This window comes from Camelina sativa, chromosome 2 (assembly GCF_000633955.1).
Source record: "Camelina sativa cultivar DH55 chromosome 2, Cs, whole genome shotgun sequence".
In the NCBI taxonomy this organism is placed as follows: Eukaryota; Viridiplantae; Streptophyta; class Magnoliopsida; order Brassicales; family Brassicaceae; genus Camelina; species Camelina sativa.
The window spans coordinates 4,927,360-4,948,177 of record NC_025686.1 but is presented as its reverse complement, the minus strand read 5'-3'; the positions used below and the strand labels follow the sequence as shown (position 1 = coordinate 4,948,177).

Below are 20,818 nucleotides of genomic sequence, written 5' to 3'. Positions count from 1 at the left end.
CACGAGAATCAGAATCTAAAAACGGTAGTCTAGAACTTTTCCCCATCTGGCAGGCCTCACAAACTGGGGAAGTGCTGCTCTTATTCACTTGTATCGCCTTGCTGTGTTGAAGTTGCTGAAGAATCTTCAAGTTTGAGTGTCCAAGTCTGTGATGCCAAACATCCTCTGTTGCTGCACACTGACGGTTTGAATAAAAAACCACAAACTCTTGATTCTTCAGAACATAGAGTCCTGCTTCACGAGGACCCTTTGACACCACTTTCTGAGTGGTTAAATCAATGATATAGACATTATTAGCATCAAAGAACACTCCACAAGGATAGTCATCACATAGCTTGGACACAGATAACAGAGATTTTTGCATTTCAGGACAAACTAACACTTCATGTAGGGGAATAATACCTTTAGCAGAAGTGATGACAGTAGATCCAACATGAGTAATAGGAAGGTATGCTCCATCACCTACCATCACTGCATCATTACCTTCGTATGCCGTAGCCTCTTGCAGACCAGCAGTTGAGGAAGTGACATGTGCAGTTGCACCAGAGTCAGGGTGCCATTCTCTTCCGCTATCATCAGACACACGCAGAGAAGAGAAAGCCTGAGTTGTGACTTCGCTCTAGTAGTTGTTGTCAAAACGGTTGTAGCACTTGATAGCAGTGTGACCAATGCGTCCACAGATTTGACAGACTAGTCTCTCTCCCTGAGGCGAGGAAGATGTCTGATGCTGAGGAAAGCCTCGACCTCTTGAAGAGTAACCACCTCTGCCTCTGTTCTGACCAAATCGACCTCTCCCGCGGTTGTTAGGCTGATATTGTGGAGCTTGGTTTGTCTGCTCAGCGTTGAAAGCAAGATGTGGAGATGGTGAGGAGGTTTCTTCATACGACTGCAACTTGCTATCGAAACCTTGGACCTCTGCAACGACATCGTTGAATGTTGGAGCTGGGAGCTTACTCAAGGAGCTTTGAATGACTGTTGTGATAGGGTCGTAATCTCTGCCCAGTCCGTTGAGAAAGCCGAAGATTTTCATGGACTCATCAACTGGCTTCCCAATGGAGCTCAAGGAATCACAAATTGCCTTAAACTCACGGCAGTAGGTTGGTAAAGACTTGTCTTTCTTGGACAGTAGCTGGAGACTTCGACGAAGAGAGAATTCTCTGGCAACACTGCTCTTGTTGAAGTTCTCTGCGAGAGACAGCCAGATCTCACGCGAGGTTTGGAGATTGTGAACGTGACCAAGGACTTCTTCGGACAGAGTACCGAACAACCAAGAGCGGACAAGTTGGTCGGTACAGAACCATGCCTCATACTGAGGGTTTGGAACTTCACTGGAGACTTCACCATTGATGACTAGGCGAGTCTGCGGAGGTGCATTGACGGCACCATTGACGAAACCGATGAGCTTTTGACTTGACAACAGAGACTCGAACTGTGTCTTCCACAGGAGGTAATTCGAGTCATTCAGCTTCAGAGTGACAGAGCTGGTGACGTGAACGTATTCTGGGAATGGAAATGTGGCAGCCATTGTTTCACCTGTTAAGGTTTACAAAAGCTCTGATACCATGTAGGATTTACGAAGAACTTTGGACTGATTTGAAAAGATACTATTACTTTGGATAATTTTACAAAGATGCTTCTCCTTTACAATATATAGCTTATACTATAGAACAATCTAGAATATGAAAAATATCTTATCCTCCAGCTGGCTCTAGTGAGTCATCCCGTAGAACGTTGAATCGATTCTTCAGGTGAAGCATATCCTCCTTTGTACCGATGATACTCTGTTTCTGGGAAGCTCTCTTGTTTGTCTTCTTCTGTGAAGTGGACTTCTGCGAAGTGGGCTTCCTTGTTGGGCTTGTTTGATTGTCTGAGCCCATCTGCACATTTGAATCAGATTGTTCTCTTATATCGAGGATATCCCAATATCTCTCCCACCGGAATTTTGTGAAAGAGCGGCTAACATTAACCGCTACTCTATGGTGGTTACTCCAGTCAATCCACGAAAGCAGAATTTACACGCTCTGATCCGCCAAATGCCTCGAGTATGGGATTTTGTAGATGGCTGCGTTGGGCGGGTACTAGAAGATGGTCGCGTTCAATTCTGATTTCAATAAGAGGAATCACTTAATTTGGTGCTCAATCGCGGACCATGGTCATTCAATGACTGCATGCTAACTACTCATCGATGGTATCCTAACATAACTGATGGTGAAATGAAGATCATTCCATTATGGGTGCAAATTCAAGGTATTCCGACTCTCTACTTAAGAAATGCTATGGCTAGATGGGTTGGGAATCGATTAGGTTTTGTAACTGAGGTTGATTATGATTAAAATATCAACCAAGTTGGGGCGGTTCGGGTTAGGATAGCATGGAACATAGATGATCCGCTTCGTTTTCAAAAGAATCTTCAATTCATAATTGGAGAGAACACTGTGGTGAAATTTTGTTATGAGCGACTCAGAAACTTTTGTAGAAACTGTGGTTCTCTGAAACACGAAAACAAAGACTGTCTTATGGCCTTTGATGCTGAGACTCAAGGTGATATTATAGCAGTGATGACGATAATCACCTTGATGGTGACAACAACATGTTTGAGGCAGAAACTTTACCCTCTATTGATCCAGCAACCTTAATCCCGGGCCTTCAGATGCCACCACCAACTAGAAAAACCACTCAACCAGTGAATGGAACAAGGAGAGCATCAATGATTCCGGTTGTGTTTGAAGATGCTGACTTAAATGCAGAGAAGATACGCTATATCCAGGCCAAAAAGAAGATTACTATCCAAGACCTCAACTGCTACGAAGACTTATTTGAGGTATCTTCAGATAACGCTTTGTCTGAATTCTGGCTCTTATTTCAGAAAAGAAGATGCGACAACAATGAGACACTACCGATCTAGATATGTCATGCTGTAACATATTGTATAGATAATTTCTAAACTAATCACTAAACAGGTTAAAAGTTATTTTTTCTAAGTTCATATTGTGCAAAATTAATATGCTTTTGTGAAAGAAAAATTGTTAATGGAGAACGTACTTATTGGCAACGGAGTATGTTAAGGATTATCACAAAGAAGCAATATCTTCAAGATTGACTCTGAAAATTGACATATTAAATATAATTTTGTTGGTAATTCTGTCCGAATATAACTGCCCTTGTGTAGACGTATTTTATGCACTATTCAGTTGAGTGTAATCCATTTCCGGATATGGTAGCATAACTCTTTTCCAACTAGTCAAAAGCTTAAGAATATCTTACTTACATTCTTTAGCCTGTTGGTTAATTAGTCTTACAAGAGATCGATAAAGAAAGGCATCACAATACTAGCAACCACAACTTCTAATAATCCACCCCTCCACGCATTCGACAAGTTAGCTTTAATCATCTTCCCACTGCTCTTGATCCGAAAATTCACCCTGTCCAAAGAATCACACACACAGTTTTCAATCTACAGTTCAAGAATCAACAAGAAGGGGGGTCAAATAGAAAAGAAGAAGAAGTCATACCGGCACATGCAGACCCATACCCTCAAAACAGTCTCTGATGGTCTTTTCCAATAATTCATCCTCAAAAAAGCATCGACGCCATATCTTATCAATGCTAGTATACAACTCAAGCAAGGATCCTTCTTGCCTCGCTCCCTCTCCTTTGGCCAAGATGTAGGATCTCAAACTGCGGTCTATATAATCCAGCAAATAATCTGCCCTAGAGAACAAACGATACATTCTTCCAAGGTCATCAATGAGACTCTCATCCATTAATAGCTTAAAACCCTCTTCAAGAAAAGAAAGGTGAGCCTCCAGTAGTTGCCTCTCTAAAACTCCCGGTAGTTGTAAGCAGCAACCTGCAAAGAAGAAATAATGCTCCCGGCATTTTTTCCTTTCTGCGTGAAAAACCCCCTGCAAACAAACAAACAATCACCAGAAGAATATAGCATAAGAAGACCAAAAAATGAAAAAGGCTAGTCTTGATATGTAATGTAACCTCGACATATTTCAAGTAGTTGGAAATGTCGGGCTGCTGCAGGATTTTCTCTGCTTCCTCGGCGTAAAACTTGGAAGTAGAATCAAGGAAAGGCTTCTCAAACACATCTTTCGACAGCCCATGGAACATGTCCATCAGATTCTTTAGGAAATGACTCGTGTTGTCAGCAGCCTTGCCTGATCTGGTAGACATATAAAAATGCAAGGGAAAGAGTGAGAGTAGTGGAACAAGGAAGGAAAGAAGAGACTCCGTCTTACTTACCTCCTTTCATCAGTGATGAGTCCTAATATGCCGGTAATAACTTGATGTTGAAGTTGAGAGGTCATGGAGAGTTGCTTATGGAAAAGCTTCTGGCACCCGTCCCACAGTGTATACTCATTACATCTCAGATACATGGCTAAGTCAGACACAAACAGCATCTTCCTTCTAAAGTCTAACCAGCAATTGTAAACGAGTGGCAACAAAACAGAAGGATCATCACTGATTTGCTTCGCTAAAGACTGTAAAACCGAAGCAAGGTGTGGCTCACACTCCTGCTCAATAAGATCGAAAATATGCAGTTGTACTGTTTCGGGATCCGCAAAGCAAGCACGCTTAACAGCCATATAAATCTTTGTGCAGGGGATATCGACAGACTTATCATGTTCATCATCTAATATGATTTTGATTGCTGGCTTTAGCAACTCCCACGCATCCGCTAAGTACTTTTCTCTGTTTAGTGGAGCTAAATGGATGATATGAAATTTAGAGGATCAGCAACGAACGTACCACAAACAAAAAGAAAAAACAAATCCGAGATCGAAAACGTATATACCGCTAACAGGAGCGGGGCCATAGTTAAACGTAGGAATAGGCTTCATGATAATCCAATCCTGAACCAGAAGGAATCAAAGTAGACAGTTTCAATTCTCAAGGAAGAAAAATCGGATAAACGTAACCCTAGCGCCCCAATATCCTATTTTTTAAATACGATATCATACATACGATATCAAATAAAAAATATTATTTTAATTTTACCCTTTTATTTTCTTTTAAATTATACTTATTTATTTAAAATTTAAAAGAAATAAGGGAAATTTTCAAAAACAGCACTAAAATAAGTTTATTTTCCAAATTTAGCACAACATGTCTAGAATTCCAAAAATAACACTATATTTCAAATTAAGAAAGCAATGTGTAATTTCGCTTTATTGGCTAAGCAGGCATGGCGTATTCTCAATAAACCAGACTCTTTGGTTGCGAGGTTTTATAAGAGTAGGTATTTTCGCAACACGTCTATCCTTGAGTGTGGTAATGGCTCGCGACCATCTTATGCGTGGAGAAGCATCATTCATGGGCGTGAATTGTTAAAGGCTGGTCTGATGAAGTCGATTGGTGATGGTTGTGATACGCTGGTTTGGAGAGATAAATGGATAAAGGACAAGCATCCCAGAGGTCCATTTCGTTCACAGATATTCTTTGAGGTCAACTTGAAAGTGGCTGAGATCAGAGAACCAGGCACTGCTAGATGGGATAGGGAAAAAATCCTTTCATTATTTCCTCCAGATGATGCTAAGAGAATTTTATCTATGCGCTTGAAGCTAGATCATCGAGATAGGTTTATCTGGCCATACACAAAATCAGGATCATACTCGGTTAAAAGTGGTTATTGGCTGGTGCAGACGCTAGCTACTCTCTACAAGCCTCGTACTGAAGACTTGATTAAGCACAATGAACTAAAGGCAAAAGTATGGGAGGTGGAAACTGTTCCCAAGATCAGAACCTTTCTCTGGCGAATGCTATCCGGTGCCTTAGCGGTCTCTGAACGCTTGGCTTCAAGAGGATGTGGTGGAGATACTAGATGCTTGAGGTGTGGCTCAACTGTTGAAACTATCTGTCACCTGCTGTTTGATTGTCCAGTGGCACGCCAGGCTCTGGCCTTAGCCAATATTCCTAGCCCTAATGGCAGCTTCTCTGCTGAGAATATTGATAAAAAACTGGGAATATTTGCTCATGGTCATGCAAAATGAGGAGATCCCCAGCTCTGTGAGACTAGCTATTCCTTGGGGACTATGGGGAATCTGGAAACATAGAAACACCATGATGTTCCAAGGAAAAAATGGAGATATGAGAGAGTTAGTCATAAAAGCACAGGAGGATTCTACTCAGTGGAAGGAGGCTCAGTCTAGGCCAGTAGACATCACGGTACAAGATTACACGAAGCAAGGTACTGTGGAAAAGAAATGGTCCAAACCGATGGCTGGGTTTGTTAAATGCAATGTTGGATCTTCGTGGTATAGCTCGTCGAGACTAACTGGTGGGGCATGGATTTTGCGGGATGAGACTGGTCAGGTTCTATACCATGCGAGAGATGCACTTCCAATTCTCGGTTTGTAGCGGCCCTGCAATGCCTCATATGGGCATTGGATGCTTTAGTTATACTTCATATTGACAGAGTCGAATTTGCCTTGGATAATAGGATGGTTATAGAGGCGGTCAACAATCCTGCTGCTTGGCTGCGTTTCAGCATCCTCCTGAGTACCATACATGAGAAGTTGTCAAACTTCACGTCTTGGAGAGCTTCAGCGGTCGCGATTTCTGCCAACACTGTTGCTTTGGCAATTGCAAAGAGTGTAACAAGAGATGGTAGACTTCAGTCTTATCTCTCACTTGGAGGGCCTTCTTGGCTTCATAATCAAGTGAGAAATGAGGCGGTTTAGTTTGTTTATGTCTTTTTCTGCTCGTTTTTGTCTTTGTTTCTTTTGTATTTTCCCAGACTCATTTCTTTTGAAGTTCTATCAGATGACAAAAAAAATAAAAAAATAAATAAGTATTGGTTGTATGGATTTTAGAGCTAATTTTATGCTCATTGATATATTTGTAATCTCATATTAAAGTTAATGAAGAAGATGTTAAAAAAAAAACACTATATTTCAAAATTATTTTTTTTAAATTAATTCTAAATTCAAAATACTAAACTCTGCCGCTTAAATTTATATTTTAGTGTGAAATTGAGAATCCAAACCTATAAAAAAAATTCTACAAATTAATTTTAAATATTGAAATGAATAATGCTATTTTTGGGAATTTATGTAATGTGTGCTATACTTGTCCATAAAATTTGTTTTAGTACTATTTTAGGATATTTCTGAAAAAAATTATAGATAGATAGAAAAAGTGTTTTTCCTATCTATTTTTTATTTCTTTTGAGTTTTAAACAAATATGATTAAAAAAAATCAAAGGATAAAATTGGAATAATATTTTTGGTTTGAAATCGTATGTATGAATCTGCCAATATTTTAATAGTGTGTATGAATCTGCCAATATTTTAATATATTTTTTTATTTAAAACAGTCATGAAATCAGCAGCATATTAGGAATACATTTGAGAAGTGGTAGTTTCTCTTCTATTTCACGCAGTATTGAATCGATTAAATCTTTATTTTTGCAAACAATTTGTTCGTACACCAATATGTCCTCCAATCAAGAAATAAAATACAACATCTTTAACAAAAATAATTACAACATTATCCGACAAGGCTCTAAAGTCTCACGAATAGTACATAGTAACAGATAATAATATGCTTATCGCAATAAATTTAGTAAAAACTACATGTAAAAAATGCTTAACTTAATAAATTAACATATTGACATAAGTTAGGCAACATGAAAAGAAATGGGTTCACTGACAGCTCTAGTTCGTTAGTTTGCGAGTACGTGCGCCAATAAATAAATATTGTTAATCACAACAAACTAACTAAAACTAAATGTAATAAATACTTAAAATTAAGTAAGAATTGAAATAAGCAAGTTGAATGAGTAAACATGTGGATCATGTAGCAATATAAGACAGAGAAAGAAGCAAGTACTGAATTAAGCAGACCCAGAGGAATCAAGAAAGCAAAGAAGTAATTCACTAATTAAGCAGAATAATCAAAGAAGCAAAAAAAAAAAAAAAAGCAAGCAATGCATACTAAGCAGACAAAAAGCACCACTTTGAAATCTGTGGACATCATGATATGTGCTAATTTCCTGGAGACATAAATGGGAAAAGAGCAAAACCCAAAATCAATATTTTTTTCTAAATAAATAAGTTGAACAGATGGATTGGCAAAACATAGAGAAGGGTTTAACAACAGGTGCTTACCTAGACTCCCACATATACCTTATACGATTGGGTATATAGAACTTTGACAGTAAATAAGTGGTTACCTCAGAGTATGTCTATTCAGTTTTAGTAAACCTTGTTTTCCAGGACTAACACAACACTGAATGGAGTATCTACTATTTTACATTCGGTAGGATTACATAAGTCATAATCAACCCAATCCTCTTCTACTAGAAAAGCAGAATCTACTTTCGAAGAGATCAAAATCAAAATGACAAATCACAATAAGACACAGACCTTGCAAAACCTTTGTTGTCGTAACTCTGATTCTTGTTCTAGTTCATGGTTTTTCTCAACCAAATTAGAACTCCATTTGTGATAGACCTGACATATGGAAAACAATTTCTGAGAGGTGTTAATGAGCATTGAAAAAGTTGACAAATCACTATATAATTACAAAACTAAAACCAGGTTAGCCTAAATCTTTGATGTTCTTCCAAGGCTGTTTCTTGGTTTCCTCTAAAATTTCATCTCTCAACCATTTTGGACTTTAGAGCTCTATTTGAGAGATGGACCTGAATTGAAATAATGAAACAATGTATGTGAGGTTCACAATCTTACCTTTTTTTTTATTTACCACAGTCACCAGCATGTCACCGGATTTGGTATCTGCAAATTGTTCTCAGCAAATTTTCACCTAAAAAGTTTGATAAACAAAAGAAATTTAGTCAATTATGAGAAAATAAGACCACTTTTATGACTAGATAAATGATAAGGTGCTACCTTATTTTTTATTATATTTTAAGTATAGTTCTATTATTTTTTTTACCATTCCAACTAGCTTTGCCGCAGACTTGTACAGTGAACTTGTTGTGCACATGCAAAAAAATCAAGCAAATAAGCATTAATCTCATATAGTATATAATAGTCCGAAGACATCTCAAAAGAGCCAGGATAGAAAGTTTTGTATCAATTGATAGGAGAGATACGAAATCCAAAACCGGAGGAATAATTCATGAAGAGGTGAGATGGAGAGGGATTTTGAATTTCAAACTTTTTGGGGGAGAGGAGCGGATAAAACAAACGGAAACTTTTTTAGGAGTGATCAGCAAACAAAACTCGAATAGTTTTACTTTTAACGTTGGTGTAGTACTCGGTGAAGTCCGAATCCAAAAAAAAAAAAGATTTTATGGCCATTACACACGTGTTTTACTTACTTTTTTGTTCAATTTTGTATAGTAACTAGATTTTAACCCGCGGTGTACAAATTGTTATTTTTAATTTTCAAATTTGTTTGATTATTAACATATTGTTATTAGTTAAATTAATTTAAAATTTTCAAAACTAAGATAATTTTGTGTTATTTCATTTGTCATATGTATAAGTTTAGTTTAGTATTATGGGATTTGTGTAAGCGTTGCATATAAATTTTATTATATTTATAATTTATTTTGTATTTGTTTGTTAAATATTGGATGTCTTGTAAACTGAACAATAACTAAATTATCATGCCACTTGTGTTGCTAAATATTTATATTAATTTTTTATTTCGTGATACACCGTATGACCATTTGTTTGTTATATGTAGTTTGTTTTGTTTATTATTTCGGATTCTATTTGAATTATTAATTATTAGAGCAAAATAAGGGGATCTAAATACAGGAGAAGTAATTTATAAGATGTGATTAAGTCACATTTTTCCTAATTTTAGTTAAATCTACTTAATTTGATATGTCAAATATTTTAATATTAGTACTGTTGACAAATAATAAAATAAGGATTTAATCCGTGTTTTAGCACAAAGTTAATGATCCAACCCGTCCTCTTTATAACCCGTCAACTATATAATCAGATTGTATAGTATTTTAAACTATTTTAAGTTTACAATTCATAATATTTTAAAATTTTTATTAAGTTTATATATATATATATATCAATAGTAATATTTTAAAAAAATGAGAATCTAAATTCTTATTAGATTAAGAATCGAAGTTAACATTGTTGATAGAATATTTTCAAAAGAAATTTCGGATTAATAAAAGATTTCCTTGTTTGATTTTTTTTTTCAAATATGGTTTTCCTAAACTAAAAATATTCATTCCAATAAATGAGATTATGATTTTACGTACTAATTTTGTGGCATCAAAGTAGCTAAATTTTCGGTTGGGTATTCTTGCCATATCCAAATATTACTATTTTTTTGTTTGGTTGATTGATCAAGATTTGAGTAATTAATTTAATGTTTATTCGATTTAAAAAAAAAATGTTTTAATTATAATGGCATGCTTGTAAATAGTTCTCAACTTGAAGCCTTATTTGCTAAAGTTGCTGTGAAAATAATAATATAGATTAGTTTATCCAATTGTGTACATTTTCTCATTTAATTAAAAAATATACATTTTTTTACTTTGTAAATGGAAATAGACTCATTCTTTAAGATAAAAGATTTTAATGTTACAAGCAAATATTTTAACTATTTTTCTTTTCTTTTTTTAAATTAAGAGGACTGATGATCAGTGGGTTTCAAGCATTTATCCATTAAGTCATACTTGGAAAAGAAGTAACATATTTTTCCTGATTTAATAGAAAAGAAGGAAAATGAAGTAGCAATTGATGAAATAATCAATAGCTTTGACGACGGTCAAAGAATGTGTTTCGTGGTATCACCGATTGAAGATCTCATTCATGCCGACCCTGCATGCAATAACTTGTAGAACTTGACACTATCGACAGCTTTGGCTTTGAATCATTTGACAAAAGCGATAACCGTACCATGTGGATGGATATTGATATTAATACTATAGTTTTGATGATCGGTTGAATCGTATGCTACTATATGATGTCAATCGTCGAGACTATAGTGTTAATAGCAATATAAGTGCCATATACTAAATTTATGATCAACTGTCATATACAAAAATCGAATACAATTGTTTTAAGCAAATGAGTTTATATGGAAAACATGCAACTTAATCTAAAACTGAACTTCATGAACCACTTTCTAATTAAAATAATCAATAATTATATGAAGTTGTTGATTAGTGCCAAAAATATATGTGTGTGACGTTTAAACTTGAAAGACAAAACGAAAATGATCAACTAATAAATATCACTAGATTAGGATCCGTGCTAGAGCACAGGTTGAAATTCATTTTATTTCAATTGCACTTTTTATATAAAATATAATTAATGTGATTATTTAAATATATTTTTGGACAATATGTGGTTGTCTATAACCGTACCCGTGCTTGTACACGGTTAAAATCTAGTGATTAAAATTAACTCATGCTCTAACACTTTGGTAACTGAAAATTTCTCAATGATTTTCTAATTCTTTTTGTGAGAACATTCTTAAATTTCGTAATATTCTCCTTCTTCATCTCTGCTTTGATTTTGTTACCTTGTATAAAGAAGTATAATCGGAAACCACTCTTAATCTGCCGAAGAGTGATTAAGTTTTTGAGATTTTGTTACCTATATATGGTTAATTAAATATTCTTTGGAGATTTGATGAAATTCTTTCGATTCTTTTTAAAAGGATCTTAAATCGAGATTTAATTAATGGTTACAACTCATATAACCTATATAACCTACAACCTATCAAATATTAAATAATTAATTTTATAACTTATATTATATAGTTTATAAAAAAAAGTTGTGTACTTCCGTTTTATTATACAGGGTATAATATACTGAACCACGTACTCTTAGTATAATTCAAGCAAACGTCACGTTTTTTCTATCTAACCAAACCATTCATTAATTCTATTATCTGATTACTCATTTTACTATCATGAAATATATATATATATATATATATATATATATATTTCATTGCACTAATATAGTTTAAAGGTTTAGTTCGTTTGTAACTTAGAAGGGCTTTAATCTTTACATGAAGTTCGAAATTAGAGATTAAACAATATATATATATATATATATATATATATATTAGTGCAATGATATTAATCATACTGTTATAAATCGTTATTGTGTCATCTCTATCCTTTCTTGCTGTACATTAATATATAGATTGTGTACTCTAGTCTCTACTCTCTATGTATACCTTGAGATGGAATAAGAAAAAGCACCTAATTTCATAATTAATTAGATCATCGATGCTCATAGGACGAGACTCTCGATGGTATTATATCGAAACTAGACTAGTAGATATACTAGAGATGAACGATGAAAAAAAAATGGTTCAAATATATGTGCTTTTTAGCTTTCTAGAATGTAGTTTGAGCTGAAAGTAAAAGATTGTTTGAACAAAAGAACTTGTCGATAATGATGATAATGTGGTTTGTTGAAACAAATAAATAATACGTGAAAAGATGAAGAAATAAACAAAGTAAAGAGTGAGTAGTGAACAGTTGCGTAAGAGTCCCATCACACTTGATGATGCACTCTCACTTCGCGTGCTTCTTCCTTTTTCCACTTTTTTTTGTCGTCAACAGTACTTTTATATTTCACAACGTTCAACATACATTAATTGTTCCAAGAGATTACAAAATTTAACTTCCTTATCCTAGCATCTTTAGCCAAACCATCAGCGACACCATTTATAATACGTGAGATTTTAACAAACTTTATGGTTTCATACGATGAGGCAATGGTCTCAATGTCCTTCAATTGGGTTGTGATGAGGGACTGGTCCCGATCTTGAGATTTATGTCTGTAGGTAAGAATGTGAGATACCTTATACAAGGTTTCAGAATCTCCACAGAAGGTGACATTGTTATAGCCCAGTCTGTTGAGATGAAGAACTGCCCATTTTAAAGCTTCAGCTTCTACTTCAAGGGGTGTACTCATTAGGCTGATGGACGCCATACCCCGCAGTATTAATTGTGCATTTTTGTCATATAATACCCAAGCGACCCCTGCAGAATCATTTGTCACCAAAACAGCAATAATCTTTGGCACTCTGTATAATAGAATTTCTGGATGTAGATAGTTCCGAAGACTGTTGCTGCTTATAGGCACGAACTTGCTGATCCTATGTCTTTTCTTGGCTAGTTTGAAAACTTTCTTTCCATTGCTGAATATCGATGACAGCCTTGTTGATAATATCGGGAATGGACCACATTTTATTGTTGAAGATCATGTCATTCCTCATCTTCCAAATTCGCCAACCAATGAAAGGGAATAAACTTACCTCCTTCCCTTGGTTCTTACTTAAATTCAGCAATAGGTCGATGTTCTGTTTTATAGATGTGGAGAAGAAGATGAAACCTGTACTGTGGTTATTGGTTGCAAGGTTCCAAATCTCTTTACTTACCCTACATTGGAAAAGAAGGTGATTGAGGTCTTCTGGTGCTTCACCGCGTCGCTGACATGTATCGTCGATCACCATTTTCCTCTTCTTTAAGTTTGTTGCAGTTGGCAGAGCATTGTGAAGACATCTCCACCAGAAATGCTTAAGTTTCTGAGGCATATTGTATTTCCAAATTTTTGTAAAAGATGTGACCTCAGAGGAATTAGCTTAAGTGTTAACAGGAGGCGATGTATCAAATGAAAGCTTACGCTGGAGGTGATATCCTGATTTAACTGAGTATAATCCGTTCTTTGTATGAATCCAAGCAATGGCATTGTCTGCTCCTATTATAGAGGGTCTAAGCTGCCTAATATATGGGATGTCATCAGGGTGCATGATTTGTTGGAGCAGCGTTACGTTCCAACTACCCTGAAATAACAGATCACTAACTTTTAAGTTGGGGTAGATAAGGGCTCCAGGTCCTCTCGCTGGCCGTGGTGGGTTATGGGGAAGCCACTGATCATGCCAAACATTTATTGTTTTCCCATTGCCCACTATATGTTTAATGCCTTGAGAGATCAGATGAATACCTTGGGAAATACTTTTCCAAGCATAGCTGGAGTTTGATTTGCATATTGATGTTAGAAGGCTCCTCTTAGGATAATATTTTGCTTCGAAAACTCTTGCCAGGAGAGAATTTGGTTGTTGGAGAATTCACCAACTTTGTTTAGCGAGCAGAGCAATGTTGAAATCCTTAAGATCTCTAATTGCCAAACCACCAATATCTTTTGGGTCAGTTATCTTACTCCATGCTATCCAAGGGATTTTATGTTTGTCCTTATTGCTAGACCACCAAAATTGTCTCATTGCTCTTGTGATCTGACTGATTATTCTTTGGGGTAAGAGAAAGCAGGACATGCTGTATGTTGGGATTGCAGTAACTATTGACTTCAGGAGAACCTCTTTGCCTGCGGGAGAAAGAAGTTTAGTGTACCAACTTTCCATTTTTGATCAATTCTTTGAGCTAGATATGAAAAAGTATTTGCTTTATTTCATCCAATGAACTCAGGTAGACCCAAATATCGACCAAAACCTTCAGTTTTGTGGATTTTGAGAATATCACTAATCTCATTTCTTGTTTTTGAGTCAATACCTTTGCCAAATGTGAGAGCCGATTTTTGGAAGTTTACGCTCTGACCTGATGCTTTCTCATATTGTTGAAGGATGTGTAGGAGAGTCGTACATTCATCCAACGAGGCTTTGCAGAACATAAAGGAATCATCTGCAAAAAGCAATGAGAAATTGCAGGTCCGTTTCTACTTGCCTTAAAGCCATAGAGCCTTTGTTTCTGAATATTTTCTTGGATTAGAGCGGACAAAGCTTCAGTGCATAACAAATATATATAAGGTGAAATAGGGTCACCTTGTCGTATACTTCGTTAAATATTTTAATTTCTTTTTTATTAATTGTTTCAAAATTTCTGTACTTTGTCGTCCTTTCTTTTTGTTTATAGCTATTTTTGTTTTGTTGCTTAATGGTTTTATTTATATAAAGTAAAACTGAATACATAAAATTAGTAGTAAACAAGACAAATTAAACCCAAGCCATATATGTAGTAAAGAGTTAATAAAATTGGACTAAACCTTAACATCCCCTATTTAATATTTTGGAAGTACACAACTTCTTTTTGGTATACTATATAATAGTTATAAATTATAAAGTTATAGACTTATAGTTATTATTTGATTAATTAGTTGGTTATAAAATATGTTATATAGGTTAGCTTCCTAATTTATACCGAGATATTGCTATCTTATTATATAAAGTTGGATTTTGAAAGTTAGCCATTAACAGGATTTTGACACGTGTTAAGTTATTAATCTGAGATTTTGACATGTGTAAAAATTAATATTTAATAGGATAAATTTGAGATAATGACAAAAAACAAAAAAAATTGTTTAAACAATATTAATAATAAAAAAGATAATTATCAAAAAATTACAAAAAATGAACAGTTTTTTTAAAAAAATAATGATAAGGAGATTATATGTTTCATAAAATTCAAAATTATAACACTATTTACTTATTTTTAATTTTAAGTTATTAATTAAAAAAATAGAAAATAGATTAAGAAAAATGTACAGTTAATTATTAATTCTAAATAATGTATATACTCACTTCTACATAAACATAAATCGTCTCACATTTTTCATCTAACAAAATAATTTATTCAAAAACATTGCTTAAAACTTTGTTCTATTGGTAAAAACATTTTAATGAAAAGGTAAATTTTTCTTATTTTTTTAAACCAATACTTTTTTCCTTTTTCCATTTTGGAATAGGTAAGAGATTAATATGTTGACCCAAACAAAAATGTAAGATTAATATATGCGTCTTCTTTTTCTAATACTCTATTTTGAATTTTATTGTAGTGTTTTTAGATTTTTTTATTAATTTATTTTTTCATCACTGATTTGAGATTCATATATTATCGTGCTTATAATTTTCTATTATATCTTTAATTATGTCAAATTATTTTTCTTCTAATTTTTCAACCTTAATTGGTTGGTCATAGACCTTTTTTTATGAAAACGTAGTTGTTACCATTCATTCAATCCCAAAGGAATATAAAGAGTAGAACCTCATCAACCTAATGGTTGGATAAAATAGGCTAATCAAACACAAGCTTACAACAAACATAGATAGATGGATTGAAAAAACATAAACCGTTTTTGATAGATCCATAGGAGCTCGGAGATATAGGCTACATAATGATGTGTTAAAGACACTTCCACAAATACATTGAGAAATATAGCATTAGTTACTATCAAAAGATTTTGTGACGTTGGAAAAGGGCTTTTAGTTTTATTGGTTGTCGGAGCATGCTACTTTGAGATAGCTAAAAGACGTGAACATGTTCTCTCCACACATGAGTAAGGCAGAGCCAAAGTTCTCTTCATGGTGGAAGAGGTTGGACGCCTGCAAGGTTATCTCCCCAAAGGAGGAAGGCGGAGCTACGGTTCCCTTCATGGTGGAGGAGGTTGGACAAAAGGTTCTCTCCATAAGGGAGGAAGGCGGAGCCAAGGTTCTCTCTATGGTTGGTCATACACTATTGGGTGATACATCATTTATTAGTATACTATGTAATATACTTTTATTTGAGAATTTTCTTGAAACGACAACTTTAGTGATTAAAGAAATTATGCAAAAGTGAAAATAAATAGACGTATAATAGTTGATGTAATGTGTTTATTTATTTTTATTTTTTTTTCAACCACACATTAATAAATTAAAAGAGAACTCCGAGGTTGGTTGCCCAAACCGGAGGAAAAGAGTTTACAAAAGAAATTTCAGAAACTAAAGTTCTCGAGGAACGGGCTAAACAATCTGCCCTTGCATTAGACTCACGAGGGATTCTGTCCAGAACGAAGGAAGGGAAAGATGATCTGATCATAGAAAATTCCTCCAGAAGGATCGAGAAAGCGGGCCAGTCATCGGGCTTCTGCACCATCGCGAGTAACTCTGCACAGTCTGTCTCAAAAGCTTGACAATCCACCCCTGCCGCCAATAAAGACTCCATAGCCCATATCAGAGCTTGAAGCTCCACATGTAAGGGAGTAAGGCCGCGTCGCTGACTCCAGGGTCCCAGAAGAAGCGTCAAACCATCACCACTGCAAAACCACCACCCCTAAACCTGGAAAGCATCCGAACTTTTCCTAGGTAGTTTATATAGATATTTTTCTAGGTAGTGATAAAAAATATATTTGTAACATACAATATACTTTTAACGGTAACAGAAACCAAAAATTTGTAAATGAATATAAATTAGTATATTATAGAAAAAAATGTTTTTTTATAAATAACGTACAACAAATTTTAATATATTTTTGTTAAATTTAATCTTATTTACAAAAGTTTAAAATCCGCACATCGAGCAGGTCCTTATTTAGTAAAATATAAAGAGAATATCTCAAAAAATAAGACAACTTAAAAACATAAAATATTTAACAACCATATACTGTTAGACCATATATATTGTTAGGCAATTAAAGAAAATAAATATAATAAAATTTCAGAAATTAATCATCCTTCAAAACAAAATAAGATCTTACCTAACACCCTTCCAAACTTTTAGTATAAATCATTGACATCTCTATTCACCTAAATATACTATATTCATACCAAAAAAAAAATTTGTTCAGTCTATAAAATATTCAAGTTTTAGTAATATTATTCTTTTAAAAAATATCTATTCAACTAAAATTTTGACTGAGTATCGGATCAAAATTTAAATATTTAAATTCAATTCATATATATTTTTTTGTTGAATATAAACTTTTTAAATAAATTAATTTGAAATATTTTAAATTGGTTTAATTTGATATTTTTAAGAATATCATAAATATATGATAGATCAAAAAGTTACAAATTATAATTACTCTAATTTGATTTGTTATAACATGGGTCAATAATATGTTACTATAATATGAAAGAATTCTAAGAAATATAATTTCTTGCTAGAGTACGGGCTGAATTTCAAAAAATATAATTTTTCGGATTAAATTAAAGTTTGGAATAATATTGTTTGGTAGGCTTTCTCAGATTAAATTAAATATGTTAATGAAACGACGATCGCATCAAACAGTCATGTCGAGAAACGGACCGGTGGTATAGAAAACGATTGCTAAGAGGTTCCTGATGATGACGTTGGACAGATTAAACGAGGCTTTGACTACGCCGTCTGGGGGATAGATTTCGCATGTGCCAGCCGGAAGATTAACTACGACACCGCAAATATCGGGGCGAAACAAAACAGCTTGTAAGGCGTTTAGCACGAAGGTAAACGTACCGTTCAGATTGGTCACTGTTTGAGCAAGGGGTGTGCTTGATCCGGCACATACTAAGAGTACTGTGGCATTGGAGACAGGTGGTGCGTTTCGATCTCCGGTAAGGCTGTATGTCACGTCACCACGGATGTTGACTTGACCAATTTCGAGGCCGGGGAGTGATAAGCTCTGGGATAAGGAAGAGAGTGACGCCACGATAAGTATGAATAGGAGAAAAATAATTGATTTTGCCATCTTTGATTTTTTGTTTTATTCAATAGTAGTATGATTAGATTAGGATCCGTGCTAGAGTACGGGTTAAAATTTCTTTTATTTATATTATAATTTTAGAATAAAATATAATTTATATGATTGTTTTTAAAAGTTTTTTTGAATAAAGCATTATGCAACAAAATCATATGCTAAATATGATGGCTTGAAAAAAACACATATTTTGTAATTATATGTATTTTAAATGGTTATATTTGTTGTTTGTTTTTATATTAATTTTTGAATATGTTTGATGAAAGTTTTTTAATATGATCCGTGCTTAGATGAGATTTTATTTTCAACTACAAAATCACGATTAAATGTGATAAATTACCAAGATTTTATTCATTTTTATGTCTATCAGTATATTTTTTATGTCTAACAATATATATTTTATAACAATACATGGAATACTAAAGATTTTATTTTGGAAATTGTATAAATCATTGAAATATTCTCTTTAAGAAGATTCTTTGGGATATTCTTAAGTGTATTCATATAGCTCACAAATTGACCAATTAATATATAACATTTTTTTGTAATTAACCTATATTTAGTCTATAACCTATTTTGTAACTAACTTATAAAAATTATATAGTCTACAAAAAAAGTTGTGTACTTCTGTTTTATTATATAGGAGATTTAAAGGTGTTGTGTGTGGCAAATAAAGCATTAAGAGACGGTATTTATAATCGGATTAATCATATACTGCATCTCGTATTAATTTCAAAGTCTTTATTTTCTTGCCATTTGAAAAAACGTTTGTATTAATTATTAGACACGTACGTAAAAAACATACACAATGTTGTTACGGGTCGCATTTACTTTTATAATTTTTAACATCTCTTTTTTTTTTTTAACATGCTCTACTTTTTTGTTGTATTTTACTTAATATAAATAATAAATGTCATATATATACCACAAAATTAGTAGAACATCCTGTGCGAAAATGTTATACATGAAACTTATTATACCTTCTTTAGTTTTACTAAAGTGATCACAAGCAATATGAATATTTATATATTATTGTATAAGAAAAGTATTTTTTTGAGGTTAATGTAGTCTGAGTTTATTGCTTGCACGAAGGGATGATGTGACTAAGTAACTGAACTTGAATTGCATAAAAAAGGCGTAAGAAATGAACTGGGGAGATGTCTTAGTTTAATTCAGCTTTGGTTTGCTAATTCATGCAAACATTTAAGGATTCTCCTTGTTTTTTATTCTTTTCTTGGCAAGGTTTCTCCTTTTGGCTGGTGAAGCAATCTTTTTGTAATTTGTTACAAACTTATTCACTTCTTAATGATAATTACATGGTTTTTAAAATAAAATAAAAAAACATGAATGATGGTGTAGTACAGTAGTAGATATCTGTGGGTTAGAAAGCTATCTTTGGTTTTAATTAGGCGATGAAAATTAGCCATCTTCAAACGTATACACAAAATAGAATAAAAATTAAAAATAATATGGTATGGTCATACTACCAAATAGTCCATAGTATCTTTTCATTCTTATCTATTTACTACTCTGCTCTTTGATAGTATGGCCATCTACCAACTAGTCCATGGACAACGGAGCTGAAAAGTTTCACATTTTTTACATTTGCTCTCAATATTACTTACTAACTAGGTTACTAGAGCTATACAATAATTTTTATGGGCTCTTTTTAGCCCAAATAAAATCCGATGAACACTACAATAAACTCTCTGATTTGGTATTTTAAGAAATAAAAATATTAGAAAATTAAAAGCTAACTTATGTAATAGGTCAATGATAGTATCATCGCATGAGCAGTTTGAAAGAATCTTGTTGTTATTGCATTTACATTTAAATAGTAAGCATTTGCATTTACGCCACTATAGCCAACTGAAAACATAAAATTGAACTTTGTTTTCATAAACAGTAGTATAAAGTTATATATATATATATATACTCCGGTCAAGTTTTCTTCAAAATTAGGTTTTCTTTTTCTTCAAAGAATAACAGTGCAAATGTTAGACTTTCTTCGTGTTGTTATAATGTCAATATATACTTTACCTTTTCCTTTAATTTTAATCATGTATAGTTATGTGAATCGGGGATAAAGGAGAGGTGAAATGGAATAGTGACACGCCAATGATTTGAAAGCGCCGAATCATATCATAGTTCATTGGTCTACCAGTATTGATATTTGTCAAATTCAAATCATTAAATATAGATATAGTTCTGATTATCTTTATTTGTCTCGAAAATAGTATTTGCAAACCATCCAAGAATATCTATAAAAATTTTTTTTGCGTATTATTATGTACATTAACATATAACACTTTATCCTCGTCGATAAAACCATTTTCTGTTAATTTTAACAAAAAAAAACTTTAATATAATGAAGAAACAAATGTTTAAAAAAACTA

The 20,818-nt window shown here is 33.6% G+C and overlaps 1 protein-coding gene across 1 annotated transcript; it reads right to left on the bottom strand.

Annotated features, from left to right (window-relative positions):
- LOC104748510 (cullin-like protein 5) lies at nucleotides 3,296-4,850 on the bottom strand. Its single transcript, XM_019229813.1, has 5 exons — nucleotides 4,805-4,850; nucleotides 4,252-4,714; nucleotides 3,991-4,171; nucleotides 3,513-3,905; nucleotides 3,296-3,454 (listed from the first exon to the last, which is right to left on the bottom strand). Exons 1-5 carry the CDS (start codon nucleotides 4,848-4,850, stop codon nucleotides 3,296-3,298), a joined length of 1,242 nt encoding a protein of 413 aa, XP_019085358.1.